This window comes from Saccopteryx leptura, chromosome 3, assembly GCF_036850995.1.
Source record: "Saccopteryx leptura isolate mSacLep1 chromosome 3, mSacLep1_pri_phased_curated, whole genome shotgun sequence".
Classification (NCBI taxonomy): Eukaryota; Metazoa; Chordata; class Mammalia; order Chiroptera; family Emballonuridae; genus Saccopteryx; species Saccopteryx leptura.
Window position 1 is genome coordinate 225,191,471 of NC_089505.1, and position 23,703 is coordinate 225,215,173.

At 48.9% G+C, this 23,703-nt stretch overlaps 1 protein-coding gene across 1 annotated transcript; it reads right to left on the bottom strand.

Moving 5' to 3' along the window:
- Positions 1-365: 365 nt before the first annotated feature.
- CHCHD5 (coiled-coil-helix-coiled-coil-helix domain containing 5) lies at positions 366-3,768 on the bottom strand. Its single transcript, XM_066377729.1, has 4 exons — positions 3,525-3,768; positions 2,585-2,725; positions 2,218-2,383; positions 366-542 (listed from the first exon to the last, which is right to left on the bottom strand). The coding sequence occupies exons 1-4, from the start codon at positions 3,614-3,616 to the stop codon at positions 519-521; spliced, it is 423 nt and encodes a 140-aa protein (XP_066233826.1). The 5' UTR covers positions 3,617-3,768; the 3' UTR covers positions 366-518.
- Positions 3,769-23,703: the final 19,935 nt, after the last annotated feature.

The window sequence follows — 23,703 nt, forward strand, 5'->3', positions numbered from 1 at the left end:
AGGGATGTCCTGTGCAGTCTCCCAGGAGTCCCTAGTGGGATTGAGCCCCACGTGCCCAAACTATGACTCTCCTGGTTCTGAACTAAGGAGGAAAAGAGATGTGTTACTTATGCCTTCTAAGCCTCAAGTAAACATTTGATAAACACCTGGCAACTGCTGGCATGGCAGGGTGGAAAGGCCTGTCCCGATGTCCACACAGCAGGAGACAAAAATGGCTGTGGCAGAGTTAACAAGGAAAGGGGGTGATCTTAGCCCTGGAGACAGGCCCTTCCTTGTCACACTCGGTGATGCTGGAGCACAAAGGACTGGGGTTTCTGCCCAGTCAGCTCTCCAGGGCCCTCATATGCTGAAGGCAGGAATCAAAGCCTGGTGTACAGTCTTTATTTATTACAAGTCCTATTGTCCAGAGACTAGGCCCACATCCAAAGACCTAATGATAACATCCGGTCACTCTTCAGGGCTGACAACATTCAGTGGCCAGTCACTCCTGTCCAGTTTTCATACGGTCCAAAGAGTCCTCAGGAGGCAGAAAGTGGCTGTGCCTGGGGAAAAACACATCATCATCTACCAGCCTCCCTCTGTGCCAGCCTTGGGACCGCCATGGGGAGATCACGTAGACACAGCAGAGGTTGCTCTTCCAGGCCCGTGAACACGGGACACAGTGAACTGTCACCGGGAGCAGGGAAGGCAGTTTTGCTGCATGTACTGAGCATCTGCTGTGTGTCTGGCATTGCTACTGGTACTGGGGACCCAGCAATGAGCAAATTTCTAACTGTAGGAATGGGCCGACAACAAATGAACAAAAATATTCCAACTGATAATATCTACCAAGAAGATGAAGTCAGCATAGAGAGAGGCGGGGAGGGGATATTAGTGGTACTTTAAATTATTAGTTACATGAAACATGAGGTGTTGGTACAGCATGATGTATGAGATGGTTGCTTATCCCAGGATAGAAGGTAAAATTGGTCCTAAGGTGAGAAGGTGGGATGTTTACTATTCAGATGCTCAAAACACTTGACAAAAACATCAACAACTAAGAAACTAGCATGAACAGTATGTGATCGTTACTAAATATTTCCTAAGAATTACAAGTCCTTCCTACTTATAGTTCTTGGGGCGCAAGCCTTTCACTTATTCCTGCCTCAAAAAAATAACTGCAGGTCCTGGTGACAGGACTTCTGCCCCATCTTTAGCAAGAACTCTGAAACAAGCGATGGGTGGTAAGCCATAATGAGGGAACCCTGTGTGGGCATGGGCCGTTGGGGGAGGTTTTCCGAGAAAGGGGACATCTAAGCTGGAATAGGAATCATCCAGCAGAACTAGGGGGCAGTCCAGGTGGAAAGAAACAGCTAGATAAAAGCCTGGCAGCAGGACAGACATGGGCTGGAGTAAGTGCCCATTCCCTGGGGCTGGAACACAGGGCTCGAGGGGGAAACAAGGGCCAACAGGCACCACCGAGTTGAGACCTGACCTGTGGAAAGGTTTTTAAGTAAAGTAGAGCATGGTCAGACTTCCTTGGGGACCACTGCAGAGAATGAACGGGGTGGGGGGACTAAGAGGAGCACAGCGGCCTGAGAGAAAACTTCTCCCCTGGGACCTAGGAAGGAGAATGGACCGTAGAAGGACAGAGATAGGCAGATATTCTCTGCCCATATCAAAGGAGCTGCTGAAGGTGACCTTTGTCTTTGGAGCTCACAGTCCCAGAAACATCTAAACCAGGGTTTCTCAACCTTTTCTCAATATTGTCCCCCAAAGAGTTTTTAAAGACATTTATTTTAAATTGCACCCATCTATGATTTTTAATACCATAGATATACTAACTTGTTTATGTACCAAATACATTAAAAAGAGTAAGACCTTTTCTTTATGCCTCATCTTTATGCCCTGCCAGGACAGCTGAGAGGCAGGAAAGTGCAAGGGAGGAGACTGACAGGTTGGCCTGGGGAAGACAGAGAGCCAGCCCAAACCTGGAGTTTGTATGGTGTCAACTGGAAGCTGCTGAGGAACATTAAGCAAAAGAATAATGTGACTAGTTCTCAGTTCTTAGGTGCTCTCTGGCCACTGTGTGGAGGCAGGTCCCGGGGATTCCGGGAGATTAGGAGGATGGTGGGGAAGGTGTCCTGGAGGTGGACTAGACTAAAGCAGGGCTGTGGATGTTGTAAATTCTGGATGCACATGAAGGTTCATGCTGGGACGGTGCTCCCAGGCCTTTACCTGCACAGTTGCATGTGGGTCCCGTGGCTGCACCTCCTCAGCACACTGCAGGAAGCGGCGCACCTGCTCCGCACAGTTGCCCATGGTTGCTTCATTCTGCCGAAGACAGGCCTCAAAGGCTTCAAAGGGCTCTGCGCAGGCCTGGCGGATCTGACGGATGACTGGGCTGCAGGGAGGGCACCTCAGAGGTCCAGGCTTCCACGACACTGCCCCGCCCCACTGTCCATCCCAGCATTGACCCCCACACTGTCCGCCAGCCCCCCTCCCCCGGCGCTGACCCCCAATTGTCACTCGCATTGCCCACTAAAGCATTGTTCCCTCTACTGCTTGCCCCACACTGCCTACCCCTAAACTGTCCAGCACTCACTGGTTGGAGGTGCACCGAGCTATGCTCATCTTGAGGTGGTGACAGTCCCGCTGCCAGGACTCGGGCTTGGCAGCCACACATTGGCCATACCGGTCCAGCTCCCGACCGCAGTGGCGGGCAGTGACCTCCAGGGCCGCCTGCCTGCAGGACACACAGGTAAGGGGGTTCTGACCAGGGTTCCAGTGGAAGTAGGGATCTGGGGCGGGTCCCTAAGTCTGGCAGGTCCCAGAACAGGGCCCGTAGGATGCTGGATTGTGGAGGGAGCGGGGGTCCTTAAACAGACCTGATCACTCTAAGGCGGGCTTGGGATCGTGAAGTTCATTCAACCCCTCGCAGATCCTCAGAAGTAGAACCCAGTGCTCTAGGAGGGCCTGGGAGCCACAGGTGGGTACGGGGGTTTGGTATCCGGGAAACGGTCTCCTAACCAGTATTAGAGCGAAGGCCTGAGGACGGGGCACTGGAAGAACACCGGAGGCCCTGCTGGGTCGCAGAGTCCTCGGGGCACAATCTGGAAACTCCGGGTGAGGCTGAGGCCCGGGTAAGTTTGGATCGTCCTCTATGAAGGCGAGCTGTAGGGACAGGTCTGGAGGGCAGCACAGGGCCAGTGTCGGGAAGGAGTCTGTGTGCCTGTCGTGGAGGTGCAGGGTCCAGGGCAGATACGAAAGGATCAAGAGAGAAGGTGGGGTGACACTGGGGCGGAACGTAGGGCTCCAAGCCCGGGCCTGGGGTCCTGCGGGAAGCCTCGGTGTGAGAGAGGACCCGAGTCCTCCGTTCCCAGTAGGAGGGGGCGGGGCCTAAACACGCGGGGCGAGGGTGATGGCGCGGAGTCCAGAGGGCTGGAGCTCCAAGGACCAGAAGCCAACCCCTCCTCCCGCATCCTAGTCACTGGAACGGAGAAGGCCTGCGCAGCAGGCGCAAGGAAGACGCTCCTGCTACTCACATCTCGAGGCTGGTGCGGGGGAAATTAGTCCAGGAGTAGCGCCCCGCCTTTTCCGGTGTCAGACTGTCATGGCGGCGCCCTCCCTGACTCATTTTTTGCGGTCGCACAGCGGCCAAGCGGCCCCATTGCTTTTAGCGCCAAACCGTCATGGCGGCGCCCTATCTTCGCTTCCGCCCGGATCTGCAATGGCGGGGCCCGCTGGCCACTTTCGGCTGGGCCGGCTCCTTTCTACTTCCGGCTCGCCCTGGAGGCCTCCGGACCCCACCGGAAGTAAATGGTAAGGGGTGCGGCTGTGCGCCCGCACCCAGGCGGCGGCGATGTTGGGCTACCCCAGTCCCCATGGGACTGGACCGCAGCCACAAATGCTGTTCCCAGACACCCGAGTGGAGCTAGTGGCCCGCGCTTCCCCTTTGCTGCCCCCCACAAAAAAGTGCCGCTCGCGGGTGTTTGCCTTGCGCCTGCACTCGGGGTCTAGGGACGTCAGCTGGTGCGCGTGACCCAGAGCAGGCCCTGGCCTGGGGTACCCGCAGCTAAACAACCTCTGCCGAAGCCAGTGGGCGTCAGAGCCCATCCTGGCTCCTCTGCTGTTCTGTAACCACGCTGGTAAGTTAGTCAACTCGTATATCAAACAAATTTCTCCCATTTAAAATAACTGAAATAGATTTAATCCATTCCAGCCCTGTGAAACATCCCCAAAGCATCCTAAATTATGAAAAAAGACATGTTTTTAATTAAGAAACACACATGTATACTTTACCAATGCGTAACAAAATATATAAAAGAAAAAAAGTGTTATTTAGTACTGTATTCTTACCTTGGTGACAGACAGTGTGGCTAACTGAGGTGAATGGAGGAGGAGGAGGGACGGTGGAAGGGATGCAGGCACTGTAGACATGTAAACTAAAACTGCACTTTCTTAACACTAAATGTAAACTAAAACTGCATTTTCTTTAAACAAAACTAAAACTTCACTTTCTTTATTTAAAATGAAACCACAAAAACTTAATTGTAAAAAAATGCACTTTCTTAACTTTAAACTTAACCTAAGCTTAACATTACGTATTTTTCATTTAATAATCACCTGTTTTTGCCTTTTTGGCTGCACTTTCAGCACTTTCACTTGCAGGACTTCTGAATAAAAATCTATCCAAAGAGGTTTGCTTTTGCCTGCCTTTTAAAATGTTACGGAAATGTGACAGACAAGTGTCATTAAAAAGTGCTGAAGCATGACCAGTTAAAGCTTTTTTTTTTTTTTTTTTTTTTTTTTTTTTTTCATTTTTCTGAAGCTGGAAACAGGGAGAGACAGTCAGACAGACTCCCGCATGCGCCCAACCGGGATCCACCCGGCACGCCCACCATGGGCGGTGCTCTGCCCCCCAGGGGGCGATGCTCTGCCCATCCTGGGCGTCGCCATATTGCGACCAGAGCCACTCTAGCGCCTGAGGCAGAGGCCACAGAGCCAACCCCAGCGCCCGGGCCATCGTTGCTCCAATGGAGCCTTGGCTGCGGGAGGGGAAGAGAGAGACAGAGAGGAAAGCGCGGCGGAGGGGTGGAGAAGCAAATGGGCGCTTCTCCTATGTGCCCTGGCCGGGAATCGAACCTGGGTCCTCCGCACGCTAGGCCGATGCTCTACCGCTGAGCCAACCGGCCAGGGCCAGTTAAAGCTTTTTCTGAGTGTTTCTTTTCAATGAAACTTGAAAGCTCCCACATTGCCAGCATGTCTTTAATTTCACTTGTAGAAACCACTTCCTCCAACTCTACCTCCTCCTCACTACTAATCTCTTGCAGAAGCTCCGTATGTTGCATCATCTGTAGCTCCTTCAACTCCTCAGTTGAGAGTTCCTCCTCATGTTCCTCGATCAGCTTGTTTACATCACCCTCATCTACATCCAGAACCATCGACTTTCTGAGGGACACAATCTCCTCCAATGCTTCTACCTCAGTCTCGGTCTCTGGTTTGAATCCTTCGAAGTCCCTGTTGGCAACAACATCAGGCCATAACTTTTTCCATGCCGAGTTCAAGGTTATTCTTGTAACCTCTTGCCATGCCAAGTCAATAATGCGTAAACATATCACGATGTTGTAGTGATCTTTCCAAAAACTCTTGAAGGGCTAGATTTGTATTCTCAGTTACCTCAAAGCAGCAGCGGAACAAGAGTTTGTGTAAAGCTTTTTAAAATTGGAAATGACCTGCTGATCCATGGGTTGCAAGATTGAAGTCATGTTGGGTGGGAGGTAGAGGACTTTCATGAATTTGAACTCATCCAGAATGTCATCTTCAAGACCAGGTGGGTGAGCTGGAGCATTTTCAAGGATTAGTAATGCTTTCATCCGGAGTTTATTTTCTTGAAGATATTTCTTCACTGCAGGACAAAAGACGAGATTTACCCATTCAATAAAAAACTGCCATGTAACCCATGCCCTAGAATTAGCACGCCACATAACCTGCAGTTTTTCTTTAAGAATCTTGTGAGTCTTGGCCCTGGCTGGCTGGTTGGCTCAGTGGTAGAGTGTCGGCCTGGCGTACAGGAGTCCCGGGTTCGATTCACGGCCAGGGCACACAGGAGAATCGCCCATCTTCTTCTCCACCTCTCCCCCTCTCCTTCCTCTCTGTCTCTCTCTTCCCCTCACACAGCCAAGGCTCCATTGGAGCAAAGTTGGCCCAGGCACTGAGGATGGCTCCATGGCCTCTGCCTCAGGTGCTAGAATGGCCCTGGTTGCAACAGAGCAATGCCCCAGATGGACAGAGCATCGCCCCCTGGTGGGCATGCCGGGTGGATCCCGGTCAGGCGCATGGGGGAGTCTGTCTGACTGCCTCCCCGTTTCTAACTTCAGAAAAATACAAAAAAAAAAAATCTTGTGAGTCTTAAAGGCTCAAGGATTTTCGGAATGATTATACTAGCAGCCAGTGGCTTTACTTTATACTCACCACTAGCATTTGCATACAATGCAAGGGTCAGACGGTCCTTCATGGGTTTATGGCCTGACAGCTTCTTCTCCTCTGCGGTGATGAAAGTCCTCTGGGGAATTTTTTTTCAAAACAATCCTGTTTTGTCACAGTTGAACACTTGTTGGGGGATGTAGCCTTCCTTTGCGATAAGTGCAACAAAACATGCAATGTACTCCTCAGCTGCCTTAACATCAGCACTCGCAGCTTCACCATGCCTCACCACCGAGTGGATGCCAGATCTCTTCTTGAAATTTTCAAATCAGCCGAGACTTGCCTTAAACGTATCTTCTGCCTCTTTTGAGGTTGATGGTTCTTTCTTCTTCAAGTCGCCATAAATAATACATGCCTTTCACATATTACAGTCTCCGTCACTGTATCTCCTGTCAGCTCTTTCTCTTTCACCCACTCCGGCAGAAGCTTCTCCACTTCTTTATGGATATTTGTCCTTAATGGGGACAGAATTATAGATCCTTTCACTAAATTTGTGCTTTTGATGTCATCCTTTTGTTTAAGGATGGAACAAATTGTAGATGTATTGCAGTCGTACAGCCTTGCCAGTTCAATCACTCGTACACCACACTCATGTTTTTCTATTATTTCTTGCTTTACTTCTATCTACATCATTCTCTTCTTCTTCTCACTAGTGTCCTTTACAATCACTTTCTTCAGCCCCATGATAGCACACACACAAAGTTAGTTAAAAAGTGCAAAAATGATGCAAGAACAAGTACAGCGCATGAGATTCGACTTGATTCTGCGGGTAACACGTGAGAAAGAATGAGATGCTGGTGTTGTGCTGCCGATACTGGACCCATGAGCCAATGAGCCAACTAGCAGCAGCTTTCCGAATCATGACTCATATCTCAGAATTTCGCTTGGATCTTGAACAAAAATACAGACTGAGTCGCAGCTCGTATCTTAAAAAAAAAAAAAAATTGTATGTTGGTCTGCTCGTATCTCAAGGTACCACTGTAACATACTTTATAACAGCTTATGAGTCAGTGATACCCGGAGTCTCGTCTGTGAGATGGTGATGCATTTCCACGGGCAGAGCCTGGGCCGGGGTAGGAGTTGCCCCTGAGCTGACAACTGAGCTGGCCGCAGTGACACAGGTTTGGAGCCACATGCCCCAAAGGAAAACCTTTTACCCAAACCCTCTGCATTCTCCTTCCTGCAAAACCTTCCAGGTTCTTTCAGTAGAGTGAGAGGGGGAGGGACACATGACTTTTACGTGACCTCAAAGTGCACCAAGTTCTCAGATGTCCCCAACCTGTCCCTGAATCTCACTTCAAACTCCAGGTCACCTGCGTCCCCATGGGAAGGCACATGGCTAAGCTTGTAGTAGGTACCTGAAGGCCCAGTGTAATGCCCATGGCCAATGCCAAGCAGGTTCGCACTGGAGTCGTGCAGACAGTAGAGAAACTGTGGAGCTGGAAAGCATTGGGCCATACCTGTTTATTGGAGCTTGCAAAGACAGGCGAGCATATAACAAAAGGGAAAGAGCTAATAAACAAAGGAAAATCTATTTGCAGTAAGGACAAGGGAGCAGGGGAAACCGCACCTCATGGTGGTGGGAGAGGGATCTGGGAGAATTGCCACCCAGGGGAAGCGCCCATAGCCTTATACAGGCTGTGCACACGTGCCTCTGCCACATGCTCATGCACTAATCAAGCAAAGGGCTTGCAGCCAGTAAACCTGCAAGCAAGCCTAACACAGCTGCCCCACACCCAGCAAGGGAACCACCTTTGGGGAGGATGACACCTGAGCCCCCCGACTTCTGGCTGCCTTTAGGGCTGTGGCTGTCTGATGATTGCATGTGAGGGAGACCCAGGTGACACGGGGTATAGGGTGAAGCAGATATTGGCTTTGTATCTGTTTCCTGATCACTGTGGGTCTCCTCTTAGCCTGGGGCAGGCAGAGGAATAGTGAGCTGAATTCCCAGAGGCTTGCTGTGAGGATTAGATGACATCCAGGCATTCCCTCATATACCTACTAAATGCCATATATTGTACCAGGAGCTGTTTTAATGGCTAGGGAAACAGTGAATAAAACAGACAAAAATTTATGCTGTTAAAAAGTGATTAAAGAAGACAACTCAGGTGCTACAAAAAACTATGTAACACATCAAGAAGTGGATGGTTAAATTTAATAAAAATTTATTTATTATAAAAAAAAAAGAAGTGGATGGTCTGTGTTTCAATAAGTAAATGGGTGAAAGGCAGGAAGCAATTATAGGATGAAGTTGTGTAATGCCTGTGGCCGGGGCCAAGAAGGTTTACATTGGATTTGAGCAGATGGTAGACTACGGAGCCAGAAAGGGATAGCCCATTCTGTTTAATCAAGTCTCACAACAACAGACAAGCACACAGGCAGGGGAAACCGCCTTTCAGGCGAACAAACAGCAAAATGACCTCTCACAGTGGCAGGTGGGCAACCTGCCATCCACAATCCTCAATCTCTCATCTCTCTCAAGTACAAGTACCCATAGCCTTATATAAGCTATGCACACGTGCCTCTGCCACGTGCTTATGCACTAATCAAGCCAAGTGCTTGCAGCTGGTAACCCCATGAGCAAGCATAACACAACTGCCCCACAAGTGGAAAATGCCTAATTGCTGAGGCCGCACTGTCAACCTTGTTTGGGGGGAGACAGCAGGGCTAGCTTAGCATTTGGGGACTGGCTGACTGGATATACTGTATTTTTGGTCAAGCAGAGCATTTAAAGAGAAACAAGTGATCTGAGTGTCAGTTTGCTGCCTTGGCATTAGAAAGAAATACCATCACGGAGCTGAACATCCTAGTGGAGGGACAATTACCAAAATAAGAAAGACATTCACTAAATTAGTGATGAATGCTCAAGAGAGTTATCAGTGTAGGTAGGGAATGGTAAGCGTTGGGAGAGTGGCCAGAGGTGTGATGTGATTTACAATAAACACATGTCTGGTCTTCATCCAGTGGTCCTGGGTTCCTGATGTCCTTAGAATTTCATAGATAATGAGAACAACATAGGTGTCTTTTGTTATGGAGGTGACTTTTGGACCCCACTAAGGATGGGGGCTGGTTGCCAGAAGAACTAGCCATGTGACTAAAAGGTTGGGACTTTGATTCTCATTCCCCTGACCTCAGGAAGGGGAAAGTGGCTGGAAGTTGAATCAGTAGCCAATGGCCAGTGATGCAGTAAACCGTGCCTATGTAATGAAGCCTCCATAAGAGCCCAGAAGAGGTCTGGAGAGCTTGTTGGTGAGCGTGTGATGTGGGGGGAGTGGTGCACTTAGAGCATGGCAGCTCCAAGCTCTGTCCCCAGATCTTGCCCTGTGCATCTCTTCCTGAGTTATATCCCCCCCCCTTTTTTTGAGAGAGAGTTAGTGTGTTAGGCTTGCTCACGGGTTTACCAGCTGCAAGCCCTTTGCCTAATAAGTGTAATAGTGTGTGAGCACATGGCAGTGCCACATGTGTACGGCCTATATAAGGCATTGGGTATTTGCACTCAGGGGGATTGCAGATGTGCAGATGGCCTGCCTGTCATTGTGAGGGGCCATTTTGCTGTTTGTTTGCCTGAGAGGTGATTTCCCCTGCCTGTATGCTTGTCTGCCGTTGTGAGATTTTATTAAAACAAAATGTCTCAACCTTTTCCGGCTACGTAGTTTTTCTATCCTCTGCCCGAATCCAACGTGAACCTGCCTGTCCTCGGCCACCAGCATTACATTAAGCCACCTAGTCTGTGGAATATTTGTTATCGCAGCCCCAGCAAGTCAGTACAATCCTCATCTCCACATGGCTGGTTTTCTGTCACTTTCAGCTCTGAACATAAATGTCCCCAAAGAATATATCCATAACCACTCAGCCTAAACTACTTCCCCCCATCGTTTGTTTTTATTCAAAGTAAAATAGTTTCACAGTATGACATTATTTTATTTGTTGACTACCTGTAAAGCCAGTGGCCGAGGCCAGACAGGTTCACATTGGATTCGGGCAGATGGTAGAGCAACTGTGGAGCCGGAAAGTGTCAGGCCATACCCGTTTACGAGAGGCTTGCAAAGACAGGCAAACAAATAATCAACAAAAGTGAAAGAACTAGGGAGAGGCAGGAACACTGAGCCGCTCTTTCACGTGCCCCGATTCGGGAATCAAACTGGCAACCTCCGTGCTCCAGAACGACGCTCCAACCAACCGAATTATCAGGCCAGGGCTTAATTTTTATTGATTTTTTAGAGAGAGAGAGAGAGAGCGGGGAGGAAGAAAGCATTCAATTGTCCCACTCAGCTGTGCATTCTTTGGTTATTTCTTGTGTGTGCCCTGATCAGGGATCGAACCTGCAACCTTGTCATTGAAGGATGACACTCTTAACCAGGGGTCCCCAAACTACGGCCCGCGGGCCACATGCAGCCCCGAGGCCATTTATCCGGCCCTCGCCGCACTTCTGGAAGGGGCACCTCTTTCATTGGTGGGCAGTGAGAGGAGCATAGTTCCCATTGAAATACTGGTCAGTTTGTTGATTTAAATTTACTTGTTCTTTAATTTAAATATTGTATTTGTTCCCATTTTGTTTTTTTTACTTTAAAATAAGATATGTGCAGTGTGCATAGGGATTTGCTCATAGTTTTTTTTATGGTCCGGCCCTCCAACGGTCTGAAGGACAGTGAACTGGCCCCCTGTGTAAAAAGTTTGGGGACCCCTGCTCTTAACCAACTGAGCTAACTGGCCAGGGCCTGAGTTATATTCTTTTATAATAAACTAGTGATCTAGTGAATAAAATGTTTCTGTGTTTTGTGAGCCATTCTAGCAAACTGCCCAGGGTGTCACCTGAAGGCCCACCTCTAACCCAAGATGGATTCAGTCTATAACTAGTTGGTCAGAAGCACAGGTGACAGGCCTGCTGGCTGCTCTCATCCCACCTAAGAAAGCTTAAGAACACTACAAGCAATACTGAAGCAAGACCTGGGGATTAAAGAAAATGAGATGAGGTAGAAATCTGGTATATAAAGATCATTAGAAATGACAATTGTGGTGCCAATAAATAACTCTTATTTTATAAATCTCTTTAAAAGATAATTGAGGCCCTGGCCGGTTGGCTCAGTGGTAGAGCATCGGCCTGGCGTGCAAGGGGTCCTGGGTTCGATTCCCGGCCAGGGTACACAGGAGAAGTGCCCATTTGCTTCTCCACCCCTCCCCCTCTCCTTCCTCTCTGTCTCTCTCTTCCCTCCCGCAGCCGAGGCTCCATTGGAGCAGGGATAGCCCGGGCGCTGGGGATGGCTCCTTGGCCTCTGCCCCAGGCGCTAAAGTGGCTCTGGTCGCAACAGAGCGACGCCCTGGAGGGGCAGAGCATCGCCCCCTGGTGGGCAGAGCGTCGCCCCTGGTGGGCGTGCCGGGTGGATCCCGGTCGGGCGCATCGGGAGTCTGTCTGACTGTCTCTCCCCGTTTCCAGCTTTGGAAAAATACAAAATAAATAAATAAATAAATAAAAAGATAATTGACTCTTTAAAGCAAAAATAATAATGTATTATGGGGTATAATGCCAGTGGCCAAGGGCAGGCAGGTTCAAATTGGATTCAGGCAGACGGTAGAAAAACTGCAGAGCCAGAAAGGTTTGGGCCATTCTATTTAATAAAGTCTCACAATGGTGAAAAGCACACAGGCAGGGGAAACCATCTCTCACGCAAACAAACAGCAAAATGGTCCCTCACAGTGGCGGGCAAGCACTCCGTGCATCCTCAATCCCCCATCTCTCTTGAGCGCAAATACCCATAATAGCCTTATATTGGCCATACACACATCACTCTGCCAGGTGCTCACACACTAATCAAGCAAAGCGCTTGCAGCTGGTACACCAGCAAGCAAGCCTAACACAGCTGCCCCACATTCCACTGCTTGTGTCACAATCTACATAACAGGAAACAGAGACTACAGCAACAGCAAAAGTTACACAATAATTACAAAGATGCCCTTCACAATGTCTCCCTGAGCACTTTGCTCAGTGTGTCACCTGGAGGCCTACCTCCAACTCCCCACCCATGGTAGGTGAGAGGGCCTGTATAGTCCAGGGCTGTGTCCATGGAAACTGTAAAGTATCCTTGGTGCCCCTCTCCAACTGGATGAGAACCAGTGCAGGAGGACCTCCACAGGTGCCACAGATCCCCACATCAGGATCTCGCATAGTACTGTCCATGAACCATGTGTCCATCCATTGAGGGAGCTGGTGACCCCTCTGGTCACAGTCCAAGAGCCAGTCCCTGAGAGACAGCCCAGCTGTCTGTGCAAATCACCAAGGTCAAAGGTCCATTTCAGGCAACGAGCCACACAGCTCTTTATTAACAGACCTCAGCACCTTTCCATAGTGTGCTGTCTGTTGCCACAAGCCCCATCCAAACCCCTCAACAAGCTCACAGGGCCTGGCGGGGTCAAACACATTCAAGGCCTGTGTCGCCTTCACAGTTCTCTTAGCTGCTGCTGCTGTAAAAAAAAAAAAAAAAAAAAAAAGCACCTATTACCTTCTAATGCGAATACCTGCTGCACTTTAGAAGGGGACCAGTGGGTTGCCAATTTCACATGAGGCCTCTGGCCCCTGCCTGCCCTATTGGATGGGTCCTTTCTCCTTCCCACTATTCAAACTGGGACAACAAGTCTTGGGGATCCTGTAACCTGAATGCCAGCCATTTTCCTGGTAGATGCCGGGGCCACCCACTTCCTCTGCTTTTTCAGCGGCTGGAACTTCTGTTCTGACTTAAGCTGTCCCAAAGCTTTAACAAGATTCTATTAGGCTTGCCATCTAATTTCTATTTGCCCCAGTCGCAATCAAATCTACCCACATCTGTGTTCAGGTAACTTTCAGAGGCCTGTTTCTCTTGTTAATTGGGAGGGGAAGGTGGTAGCATGGGCAGCAGCCCTCACAGCCTTACTGTCTATCTCTGTTCTGGAGAGCATGATGCCATCCACTCCTGTGTTCCAGAGCCACACCAAGCAGGCTGCCAGGGGCTCATGAGCTTCTGCCTGAATTTCACCCCCAACTCCACCAGCTCTGCCGGGTATAGGACAGACTACAGAATGCTCCACTACCTGGGGAGGAGGCTGTGGTTGCCCCTGAGAGACTCTTGGATGCTCGGCCTTTACCTTCTTGGCGACCACCAGCTGGGCTGCAGATGGCAGTTGCAGCCCAAGCCTCAGAGGAGTTGGAAACATCTGATCCTGTTGACTCAGAGCCACTCTGCTGGCTGGAATATAGCTCCATCTTCTGTGCCCACTTTGGCTCCTGGGTCTGCTGGCTCTCAGCCTGAAGCTGACTCTTAAGCTCCTGAATTCGCAGTTGTTTCTCCAACAGCCATGCTGCCAATGTTCAGCTTCGAGGGCAAATTACAACTCACGAACCCATAACTCTTTGTCCAGAGACTGCTCTAGTTCCAGGAGTGTTGGTGCTCAGCTTGCACCTCACACTGCAATGCTCAGACCCAGTCAGCCTACTTCTCCAGTGCTCACTTCAGTTTACACCATCCTTGGTACTCAGTATGCAGCTCATCCTGGAGCTTTCCACCTCACTCAGCTTCTTGCACAGAGCTCCTGGTTTCTTCTCACAGGATTGTAAAAAAAAGCCAGCCCATGGTCTCCAAAAGGACAGCCTGGGGAGCCGTAACAATGACCAGCCCTCTACCCCACCCCTCAAGGGTGTCTGTGGCTCCATACCAGTCTACTCTGAATTCTGCCCACTATGCCAGATGTAATGCCAGTGCCCGAGGCCAGGCAGGTTCACACTGGATTTGGGTAGATAGTAGGAAAACTGTGAGTCTGGAAAGGGTTGGGCCATTCCGTGTAATGAAATCTCACAGCAGTAGACAAGCACATAGGCAGGGGGAACCGCCTTTTAGGCAAACAAACAGCAAAATGGCTCCTCACAGTGGAGGGCAGGCAATCCATGTGTAATGGTGGTGGCTGAGGCCAGGTTCACATTGGATTCGGGCAGACAATAGAGGAACTGCAGAGCCAGAAAGTGTCGAACTATACCCATTTATTGGAGGCTCACATGGACAGGAGAGCAAATACACAACAAAAGGGAAAGAGCTAGTAAACAAAGGAAAATCTGCTCTTCGCAGAAAGGACAAGGGAGCAAGGGAAACCACACCTCACGGTGGCGGGAGAGGGATCTGGGAGAATGCTGCCCAGGGGAAGCGCCCATAGCTTATACAGGCTGCACACATGTGCCTCTGCCACGTGCTCATGCACTAATCAAAGTGCTTGCAGCTGGTAAACCCTCAAGCAAGCCTAACACAGCTGCCCCACATTCCAGCCTTTAGAGTTGCTTGCCTCACAATCTACGTGACAGGTTTCTTCCATGATAGTCCCTGTGTAAGGAGTGAGGTACATTACAAAAACCAAAATAGTAGAGTCTACAGCGACAGAATTACAAACACAGCTGTGGGTGAAATGATAGAGTGGTCAGGTCAGCAGCACCGAGAGGCAAATCTTTTCCCTCTGGCAGAACACAGGCCAGAGTTCTATCTGCAGACAGCACAGTCGCAGGTACCAGAGGCCGCCCTGGGCGGACATACCAAACCTAATTGGCCAGTACAGCAGGATCTGCTGGTTTGATGTGCAGCAGAATGGGAGAACTCATTCATTATGGGCCATAAAGAAATTACGAAGGTGCCCTTCATAATGCTGTCTCCCTGAGCACTCAAGGGATAATTCACTTCTACCTTAGGCGGCCAGGTGCTTGTTGCCCAGGGAGTTAACTGGAGGTCCACCTCTAGTCCCCTACCCCATGGTGCCAACAGGTCACCCATCATAGGTGGGGTGCCTGTACAGCCCAAGGCCATGTCCATTGAAGCCATTGGCCTTTAAGGAGGGCTGTTGGGGCAGGCAAATGCACGTTTCCCTGCCGTCCAAAGCCCGGCTTGAGTAAAGCATCCTTGGTGCGTATCTGCAATTGGATGGGGGCAGCTGTGCAGTGCAGGAGCGCCTCCACTAAAGCTGGGCATCCCCACTGAGGTCTCTCATTCAAAATCCGGAGTACTGTCCATAAGTGGTGTGTCCATCCAGTAAGGGAGTTAGTGCTCCCTCCTGACACAGTCCCTGCTTTATGAGTCCATTATACCACTCAATGATACCAGCAGCCTGGGGGTGGTAGGGTCACAGTACTTCCAGTCCACCCTTAGGTCTTGAGCTCATTGCCTCACCATTGAACCTGTGAAGTGGGTACCATTGTCACTTTCAAGGACCAGCGGCTGCCCGTACGCAGCACTCAGGCAGTCCAGAGCCTGTATGACTGCCCTTTGGTGTGGGTTACGGGCTGAGAAAGCAGCAAGCAGACTGGTGGCAGTATCTACCCAGGTGACTGCATACTGGAACCCTTCTGACTTTGGTAAGGGTCTAATAATGTCTATTTGCCACTGTGTCAGTGGAACACGACCTCTCTGGATCTGTCCAGGTAATGCCAGTTTTCTCTGTGGCTGCTCCTTGAAACACACTGCACATTGCTCACAGGCTGCAAGTACCTCTGCATAGGACACAGGTAAGTTCCATACATTAATGGTAACCTACATAGTTTTCTGTCCCACATGGAGCAGATACCGGTGGAACCACTGTGCCACGTCACCTGCAGGCGCAGTCTCCAACCATTGTACCCTCGCCAAATTGTCTGCCTCTTCATTCCCAGGGTGGGCTAGAGGGGCATGCCCTGTGATATGGTATACTGTCGCCTATTTCTAGTGTTCTGTTTCCCATCAGTCCTGCCACATGGCCTGTCCCCATAGCGGACAATGCATTACCATCCACTAATTAGTCTGCCAAGTAGCAATCCAAAGGGTCAGTCTATGACAGCCCAGCTGTCAGTGCAACTCACCAGAGGTGAAGGTTCATTATAAGCAATTAGCCATACAGCTGTTAATTCCACCCATTGGCTGCTTCGGCCTGTACTTGTGTCCATCCAAATAGTCTCAGTGGCTGGATGGAAGGCTATGGCCATCAACTTGGCCAGTTGGCCCTTGCTGAAACCATCAGTATACCAGGCATCCTGAAGATGGGCGTCTGCCCCTCCTGGTAGGGACTGACTTCAGGTTCTGCCTCCTGAGTCCCAGCGGCACCTGACTCTTAAGGTCACACAGGTGACAGGATCCAAGACTTGCTGCAGTTCTACCCTCAATAGGCTGGTGCTAAGAGCACAGTGTTGTTGCAAGTATGTACCACACTTGACCAGGGTGGAGGTTTGGGCTATACCACTACAAAGTTTGGTTGCCCAATCTCTCACCCATTCTGCAATAGGGTATGTGGTCTTGAATGTAACTGGAGTTGTGGTCGTAATACTCTCAGTGGCTAAGAGTATGTAGGAAAATGCAAGAGATTAGACTGCCCTGAAACAAGTCTTTGGTGTGGACTTTGGAATGCCAAGTTCTGTGGGGGCAGAACGCTGCCCTGGCAAGTGTTTATAGGAAACAAGATTGTTTATAGGAAACAGCTGATCCCAATAGCCATTTTCCTGCATACCTGAAAGGTATTAGCTCTGTACCTGAATCCATTCTAGACTAATTTGACCCAGGCTCTGCTGATTTGCTTGATGAGCAAAGGCACGAATAAATACAATGAGGCTGCAGAGATCTGGGCTCTCAGTCCTAGAGGCTGGGAGTCCCCTGTACCCATCTTTTCTCTAGTTGTATCTTGTGTGTTTTTTCTTAAGTCTAGCAGTGCCTTCCTTTTGTGAACACCCATTGCCAAGCTGGTCTTGGAAGCAGTATACACAGTGGCCAGCTGTTTCTCCATTAATGAGTAACAGACTTCAGCACCTTTCCACAACTGGGACCAAAACCCAATAAGTTGCCGTAGTGCTCTGCCTGTTGCCACAAGACCCATCCAAACCCCTCCCGGGTTACATGGACATCAAGCTCACAGGGCCTGGCAGGTTCAAACATATTTAAGGCCTGTGCCACCTTGACAGCTCTCTTAGCTGCTGCAAATGCAACTTATGCATGCTCAGTCCAATCCCAGAGAACCCCCTTCCGAATAAGATGGGATAAGGGATGCATTAACTGAGCTAAATGGGGTATGAATGCTCACCAATACCTCAACAGATCTAGGAATTCCTGTAACTGCTTTACCATAGTGGGCACAGGGTATGCTTGGATCTTATCTATAATTGCGTCAGGGATAACCTTTGTCTTACCCAACCAGACAACTTCCAAGAACATAACAGATATCCCAGATCCTTGTAATTTGCCCTCATTGACGGCCCAGCCACATACTTTCATGTGGGATAGCAGAGTAGGGACTGCTTGCTCCATTTCTGGAAAAGAGTCACTAGTTAGCATAATGTCACCGATATAATGATACGTACGAACTGCCTCTGGTTGTTTCCATTTAGCCAGGTCAGCAGCCACCAGCCCCTTACACAAGGTGGGGCTATGCAAATAGCCCTGTAGTAGTACTGTACAGGTCCATTGCTGCCCTTCCCAAGTGAAGGCAAATTGGTCTCGACTCGCTGCAGCTATGTCAAGAGAAAAAGGCATTAGCCAAATCTGCCACAAAGTGGTATGTCCCAACTCATGGCTTAACCAATCTATCAGATTAGCTATTGAGGGTACAGCAACATGCAAAGGGGAACAACTTTATTAAGTTCCCTGTAATCCACTGTCATTCGCCAGGTTCCGTCTGGTTTGCACACAGGCCACACTAAGAAATTATAAGGGCTGTGTGCTGGTCGGATGATCCCCACCTTTTCTAGTTCGAGGACTGTCCCAGTGATTTCTTCATAGCCGCCTGACAGGTGGTACTGCTTCATGCTAGTCACACCCTGGGGAATGGGTAATTGAAAGGGGGCATGTGATGCATGTCCCCGCAACACTGCCTTCACAACCCAGACTCACAGGCGGAACTCCCCAGCTGTAGTTTCCAACCACAGTCCTTGTAAGACATCTACCCCCAAATATATTCAGGAATAGGGGTTACATACACCTTATATGGCTTAGGAGGCAGTCTTCCTATCCCCAATAGAATATTTATTGGCTTCACTCGAACAGTTTGGCCCCCATAACCGTCAATGGTCACTGGGGTTCCAGCAAACCGCTCTGGGTTCCCATAAAGAAGGGAACATTCTGCACCTGTATCCACCAAGGCCAATACTCATACATTAGAAGGGGACCAGTGGAGAGCCAGTTCCATGTGTGGCCTCTAGTCCCCATCCGCCCCTGTTAGATGATTCCCTCAGCCTTCCCCCTGTTTAAACTGGAATAGCGAGTCTCGGGGGTCCTCCTCTCCTTCAGTGGTCTCTGTCATATAATCTTGTAACCATGCCGCCTGCGCACCAACTGTTTTATTGGTAGCTGCTGGGGCCGTTCATCTCAGCGGCTGGAATCTCTGCCCTGGTTTAAGCTGCTGCTAAAGCTTCAAAAGAACCTTATTAGGCTTGCCATCCAATTTCTCCCTATCTGCCAATGCCACAATCAAATCTATCCACATCTGTGTTTGGGTAACTTTCACAGGCCCATTCCTCTTGCTAGTTGGACAGGCAGCACAGGCAACAGCCCTCAGTTTTGTGATTCTGTGCTGCCTCCAGCTCCCTCGAGTCTTCTGCCATCTGTGTAACCGCGTTGATAGGCTGTCCCACATAGGGCCTAGAATAGCCACTAGTGACCCAAAAAGGGCTGATGGGGCACTGCAGCGGATAAGATCCCACATCTCAGCACAAACACTTCCTCATCTGGTCCACAGGACCCTGGGTGGAAAGCAGCATTCTTCATACCTAGTTCCCGAAGGACCTTTACTAACTCACTATATAGCACTGCCACCAACTCACTGCCCCCAGCAAGTCCCCAGCATCCTGCCAGACCATACGAATGGCAGCCATCACCCATTCTAATAGGGTATGGTCTCCTGGGTTGTCATGGCAGTTCTGAAGATGCTGCCTCAAGGAGGAGTATGTGGTAATGACGGCCAATTTCTCCATCTCTGTTCCGTAGAGAATGATACCATCCACCCCTATGTCCACACAACCTCAGTAGCCAGACCACCAGTGGCTCCATGGGTTTCTGCCTGAATTGCGCCCCCAACTCCATCAGCTCTGCCCGGGTGTAGGGTCAGACCACAGTGTTCATTTACCTGGGGAGGAGGCTGTGGTTGCCCCTGAGGGACTCTTTGCTGCTGGGATTTTACCTTCTTGGCAACCACCAGTCAGGCTCTGAGACTGGGGACAGCAGTTGCTGCGGGAGCCTCCACCTCAAAAGAGGAGGAGTCGAAACGCCTGCTCCTGCCAACTCAGCCACTCTGCCGGCAGGAATGCAGCTCCATCTTCCGTGCCCGCTTCAGTTCCTGCGGCTGCCGGCTCTCAGCCTGAAGCTGACTCTCGAGCTCCTGAACCTGCAGTTGTTTCTCCAACAGCTGTCGCTGCCAATGTTCAGCTTCCAGGGCCAACTGCAACGCATAAACCCACAATTCCTTCTTCAGACCGCTCCAGTTCCAGGCGCCTTTGCCACTCAGCTTACACCTCACACTACAACTCTCGACCCCGGTCGGACTCCCTCTCCAGTGCTGGCTCCAGTTCACACCATCACTGGTTCTCAGCCTGCAGTCTGACCTGCAGTTCTCGGATCTGCAGCTCTTTCTTCAGTGACCATTCCAGCTTGTGCCATCGTTGCCACTAGGTCCGCAGCTCACCCAGAGCTCTCGACCGCAGGCCTCCTCTTGCAGAGCTCTCGGTTTCCTCTCACAGGGCTGTAAAAACAGCCAGCATACGGCCCCCCAAAGGACAGCCATGGAGAACCATATGATGGAGAACAGCGACCGCTCCTCTACTCACCTTTCAAGGGTGTCAGAGGCTCCATACCCATCTGCTCCGAACCCTGCCCACTACGCCAGATGTAATGCCGGTGGCTGAGGCCAGGCAGGTTCACATTGAATTCGGGCAGACAGTAGAAAAAGTGTGGAGCCAAAAAGGGCTGGATCTAATAAAGTCTCACAAAAGCTGACAAGCACACAGGCTGGGAAACCACCTATCCCTATCCGGCAAAATAACAGAAAAAATGGCCCCTCACAGTGGCAGGCAGGCAATCTGCGCATCTGCAATCCCCCTGAGCACAGGCACCCATAGCCTTATCTAGGCTGTGCACACGGGCCTCTGCCACATGGTCATGCACTAATCAAGCAAAGTGCTTGCAGCTGGTAAACCTGCAAGCAAGGCCAACACAGCTGCCTCACATAGAAGTATGTCAGTAAGCCAAGAAAGAAGATAAAATAAAATAAAAAAATAACTGGCACTACACAAGTACAGCCAACTGACTCTTGACAAAAGTGCAAAAGTAATTCAGTGAAGGAGCTGGCTGAGCATCTGGCTATCCATAGGCAAAAAAAATAATAAAAAGAATCTTGACCTAAAGCTCATACCTTATAAAAAAAACCCAACAATAAACAGATAAATGGATCATAGAATTAAATGTAAAGCATTAAACTACAAAACTTTTAGGAGACAGCATGAGAAAATCTTTGGACTTGGTGAAGAGTTCTGACACATCAAAAATACGATCCACCAGGCTGGCTTGTGGTGGCGCAGTGGATAAAGCGTCGACCTGGAACACTGAGGTCACCGGTTTGAAACCCTGGGCTTGCCTGGTCAAGGCACAGACAAGCAATAAGCAAGCAATGAACAAATAAATGGAATCACCTATGAGTTTATACTTCTTGCTCTCATCCCCACCCTATTCTCTCTCTGTAAAATCAATAAATAAAATCTTTAAATATATATATATGATCCACCAAAAAACAAAAATTGATAAACTGGGTGTGGGGCAGCTGTGTTAGGCTTGCTCACAGGTCTACCAGCTGCAAGCACTTTGCTTGATTAGTGCGTGAGCACCTAGCAGAGGTATGTGTGCACAGCCTATATAAGGCTATGGGTGCTTGTGCTTGAGAGATGGGGGATTGTGGGTGAATGGATTGCCTGCCCACCATTGTGAGGGACCATTTTTGCTGTTTGTTTGCCCGATAGGCGGTTTCCCCGGCCTGTGTGCTTGTCCGCCATTGTGAGACTTTATTAAATGGAATGGCCCTACCCTTTCCAGCTCTGCAGTTTCTCTACCATCAGCCCAAATCCAATGTGGACCTGCCTGGCCTCGGCCACCAGCATTACATCATTACACACCTATCAAAATGACTAAAGTAAAAAACACCATCAAGTGCTGGTCAGGATGTGGAAGAAAGGATCACTTGTTCATTGCTGGTACAAATGTAGAATGGTTCAGCCACTTTGGAAAATAGTCTGGCAGTTTCTCCTAAAACATGCCATTACCGAGTAACCTGGCAATTTCATTCTTTGACATTTGTCCCAGAGAAAAATGTATGCTCACACAAAACGTGTACCTTTTGAGTGTTCAGAGCAGCTTTATTTGTAAACACCAAAAACTGGAAACAACCAAAATGTGTTCTTACAGATTGACACACTGGCATATCCATATGGAGCAACAGAGGCAAAAAAGAATGACTGATACATGCAACGGCTTCAATACATCTCAAGGCAACTACATTGAGTGGAGAAGGCCAGTCTTAGGTCACAACTGTGATTTTATTTATATAATATTCTTGAAATAAAATTAGACATGGGGAGCAGATTCTTGATTGAGGGGTTAAAGTGGGGGTGGGGATATGAGGGCACACGGCAGAGTGCGGAGGTGGAGCAGTGCTGTCTCGACTATGGTGGTCACATCAGTCTGCACAAGAGTGAACAGAACTATACAATCATGCACAAATGAGTGCATGTGAAACGTGAAAAACGACTAAGCTCTGTACATTGTCTCAGTGTCAGTCTGCAGTTGTGAATCTATAAAATCAAAGCTAGAATTTTTTTTAATGTTTTCACAATTACCAGTGCTGCTAAAACTTGGAGAGACTTGAATAGACATCAGCTGTGGGATTGTGACGTAGGCAAACTGGAATGAGGTGAGATAATCTAGCTGGGATGCTGCTCACATAGGGGGAGGTATCAGCTAAAACATTCAAGGCCCTTTTCCTAATTCTTTTCAACAGTTTCAGGAGACAAAGCCAGGATATACCTTGAATGGATGGATAGTTCTCAGCCTAGCCCTATCTGTTCATAATTAGTGACAAACACCGAGAGCCAGACTCAGAAAAGAATAATCTTAGGAAAGTTTTTTTTTGTTTGTTTTACTTATCATCTTATACTTACACAGTGTATATAAGGCTACCTACTGCTAACACTGTTTATAATAGCCAAGAATTAGAACAGCCCAAATATCCATCCACAGGGGATATGAAATGAAATGTACACAGAGAAAGAAAAAACAACCACTGGGTTTTAAAGACTTGATATAAAAAAAATGTAAACAATCTCAATACATTTTTAATATTAATTACATGTTGAAATGGCACTCTGGATATATTACATTTAAAACTTTATTTATTTATTTATATTTTACAGAGATAGTGAGTCAGAGAAAGGGATAGATAGGGACAGACAGAGACAGGAACGGAGAGAGATGAGAAGCACCAATCATTCGTGTTTTGTTGCGTGTTGCAACATCTTAGTTGTTCATAGATTGCTTTCTCATATGTGCCTTGACCGCAGGCCTTCAGCAGACCGAGTAACCTCTTGCTGGAGCCAGTGACCTTGGGTTCAAGCTGGTGGGCTTTTGCTCAAACCAGATGAGCCCGTGCTCAAGCTGGCGACCTCGGGGTCTCGAACCTGGGTCCTCTGAATCCCAGTCCAACGCTCTATCCACTGCGCCACCGCCTGGTCAGGCTGGATATATTACATTTAATAAAATATGGTGTCAACATTATTTCTGTTATGGAAACAGCCTGAATATCCATCAAGAGGTGAATAGATTAAAAAAATGTACTATACACAATTCAGCCTTAAAAAGAAGGAAATCCTGCCATCTGCACAATGTGGATGAACTTGGAGAACATTATGTTCAGTGAAACAAGCCAGTCACAGAAGGATGAATGCTGCATGAACTCACCCCTGTGAGGCATCTAAAATAGTCAAACTCACAGACACAGAATGGTGGTTACCGGGGCTGGCAGGAGACAGAAGCCGGGAATTGCTAGTCATTGGTTATAAAGTTCTAATAAAAGATAGGTGTCTAGAGATCTGTTTGTAGCATTGTGTCTGTAACAGTTCTGCAGTGTTCACCTAAAAATTCCTTAGGAGGGTAGGTGTCAAGTTCAGTGTTCACAAATAACAGAAGCTAGAATATATACAAATAAAATGAAAAACAAACAACCCAAAGGGGCACAAGAAGC

Bases quoted from the DNA above. Each gene is read 5' to 3' on its own strand.
- CHCHD5 (XM_066377729.1), bottom strand. From the start codon at position 3,616: ATGAGTCAGGGAGGGCGCCGCCATGACAGTCTGACACCGGAAAAGGCG. The intron at 2,384-2,584 runs GTGAGTGCTGGA...CCCTCCCTGCAG, and splicing joins GCTCGGTGCACCTCCAACCA to CCCAGTCATCCGTCAGATCC. The intron at 543-2,217 runs GTAAAGGCCTGG...GTTTTTCCCCAG, and splicing joins ACCCACATGCAACTGTGCAG to GCACAGCCACTTTCTGCCTC.